Source organism: Aplysia californica, unplaced genomic scaffold (genome assembly GCF_000002075.1).
Source record: "Aplysia californica isolate F4 #8 unplaced genomic scaffold, AplCal3.0 scaffold00015, whole genome shotgun sequence".
Taxonomy (NCBI): Eukaryota; Metazoa; Mollusca; class Gastropoda; order Aplysiida; family Aplysiidae; genus Aplysia; species Aplysia californica.
The window spans coordinates 745464-747318 of record NW_004797285.1 but is presented as its reverse complement, the minus strand read 5'-3'; the positions used below and the strand labels follow the sequence as shown (position 1 = coordinate 747318).

The 1855-nt window shown below is 37.0% G+C and overlaps 1 protein-coding gene across 1 annotated transcript in view; it reads left to right on the top strand.

The window, feature by feature from the left end:
- Nucleotides 1–1855, top strand: part of LOC118478059 (cytochrome P450 20A1-like) — an 8058-nt gene that overhangs the window by 3567 nt on the left and 2636 nt on the right. The window contains exons 4-5 of the mRNA XM_035970995.1: nt 356–420; nt 1496–1645. Of these exons, the coding sequence (XP_035826888.1) occupies nt 356–420; nt 1496–1645 (215 nt within the window). The remainder of the gene's footprint in view (nt 1–355; nt 421–1495; nt 1646–1855) is intronic.

The window sequence follows — 1855 nt, the reverse complement described above, 5'->3', positions numbered from 1 at the left end:
TGTGTGTGTGTGTGTGTGTGTGTATGTGTGTGTGTATGTGTGTGTGTGTGTATGTGTGTATGTGTGTGTGTGTGTGTTGTTGTTTTTTTTATCCATGTATTGTGACTGAAAAATGACTGCTCTGTCTGATTGTTGTGACCGTGAGAAAAGCGAAACCCTTTTTGGTTGCAATATAAACGTATACTGCTGAGAGTCTGTCCTTGTGCCAAGCTACTGTAATCACACTAGATATGGTGATGAGATGGTGATCTACATCATGGGGCATATAAGATTTATGTGACATTGCCTCCATGAGCAGCTTAAGGTAGAACTTTGAATAAAAGTTAAACTGCTTGCCCATGTTTGTGTACTTCAGACTCCAGTGATTCACGCGTTTGGCGTCGTCTTGCAGGATGAAAAGCTGTGGCCTCTTCCACAAAAGTAGGTCTAAGTTTTGACTTTTCTTGCGTATGTAATTCTTCCAATACTATCGGAGCTCGTCACATCGAGAAGCGACGCATTGCTGAAGTAACATTAAGCACAGATTCAAAAGCTGAGAACCTACTAGTACTCGATCGACATCAGAAATAACATAATATTTATGCATTATTCTCCCGTCTTATTGCTGTTCCCATGTCGCACATTCTGTACATCAATATTTTTTTCTAGCCCAAAATAAGAAAACCAAGGAAGCTCTATCGACACACTGCACTTTTTGGCCAAGGTGCGATAAACATTTATTTTAATACGATTATTAACAATTAATGTGTGTACATAAAATTTTATTTTTAAGATACTGTTAGTCTGTTGTATTCAAAGTGTACAAAGCGTTTTTTTAAACGGTATGTCTCTTTTTGGCTATGCAGACGGTTGAGTTAGCTGAAGATGGTATCAATGTTGTCTTCATGCAGCTTCCTTTATGGCTTATTCTTCATATAATATTATTTGAAGCGCAGATTCTCTCGCAGTGCTTTCGTGTCAGTGAGGTGGATCGAAGCTCCGTAATTTCCGCTGTTTTCCTTTCGTCGTTGGCGCTTTCAGCCTGGTTGTTTCTGAGGCTGCTCTCTAGCACAACAGTTCGTTACTTTATCATTTTTCTCCATGTTTTCCTATCCTCAGCTATTTCTTTCAAGATGCTGACATCTACTCCAAACTTATATAATTAAGCTGTATACGATTTAATAAGTATTATACCTGTTTACAAAAAAAGATAAGTGAAGCTCGTGGTTTTGCCTAAAATTATCAGCTTATCTTTAGGACGATAAGACTGAAGGCGAGAGGGGTGCTGAGAATAAAGGCATGTGTTCCGCATTGTTGCGTTACAAAGCGATTTTCTGTGGAACTTGTAAAAAGAAGACAAATTATCTGTACTTTAATTTTTTTTACATAATTTTTGTAACCTAGTTTCATGGAACGTTACTTGTAAAAAGAAGACACACTATCTGTACTTTATAAAATTAATATTTTTTGTTATCTGGTATAAGGTTTACATTGTCTCCTCATGCCTTATTTTCAGGTTTGACCCAGGACGATTTAGTGCCGAACATAGCAAGAGTCAACGGACGTATGCATTTTCTCCGTTTGGATTTGCTGGCAAGAGAATTTGCCCGGCCTATAAATTCGCCTACAATGAAAGCACCGTTCTGATAGCCACTCTTATTAGGAAGTAAGAAGATTACGGTAACAGAAGTTGACCTTTATCAAGTTTGAAACCGAATTATGTTCCTTGGTATTTTTTTAGTTTGTTCTTTTCCTCTTGTTGGTTCTACCTGTCTTATTTAAAATCTCAAGTGAGTTTTAAGTGGTTTTGGTTTTCGCACGTTTATAGACTTTTCTCAGATTATGTATAAATGTATATATGTACATATTATATATA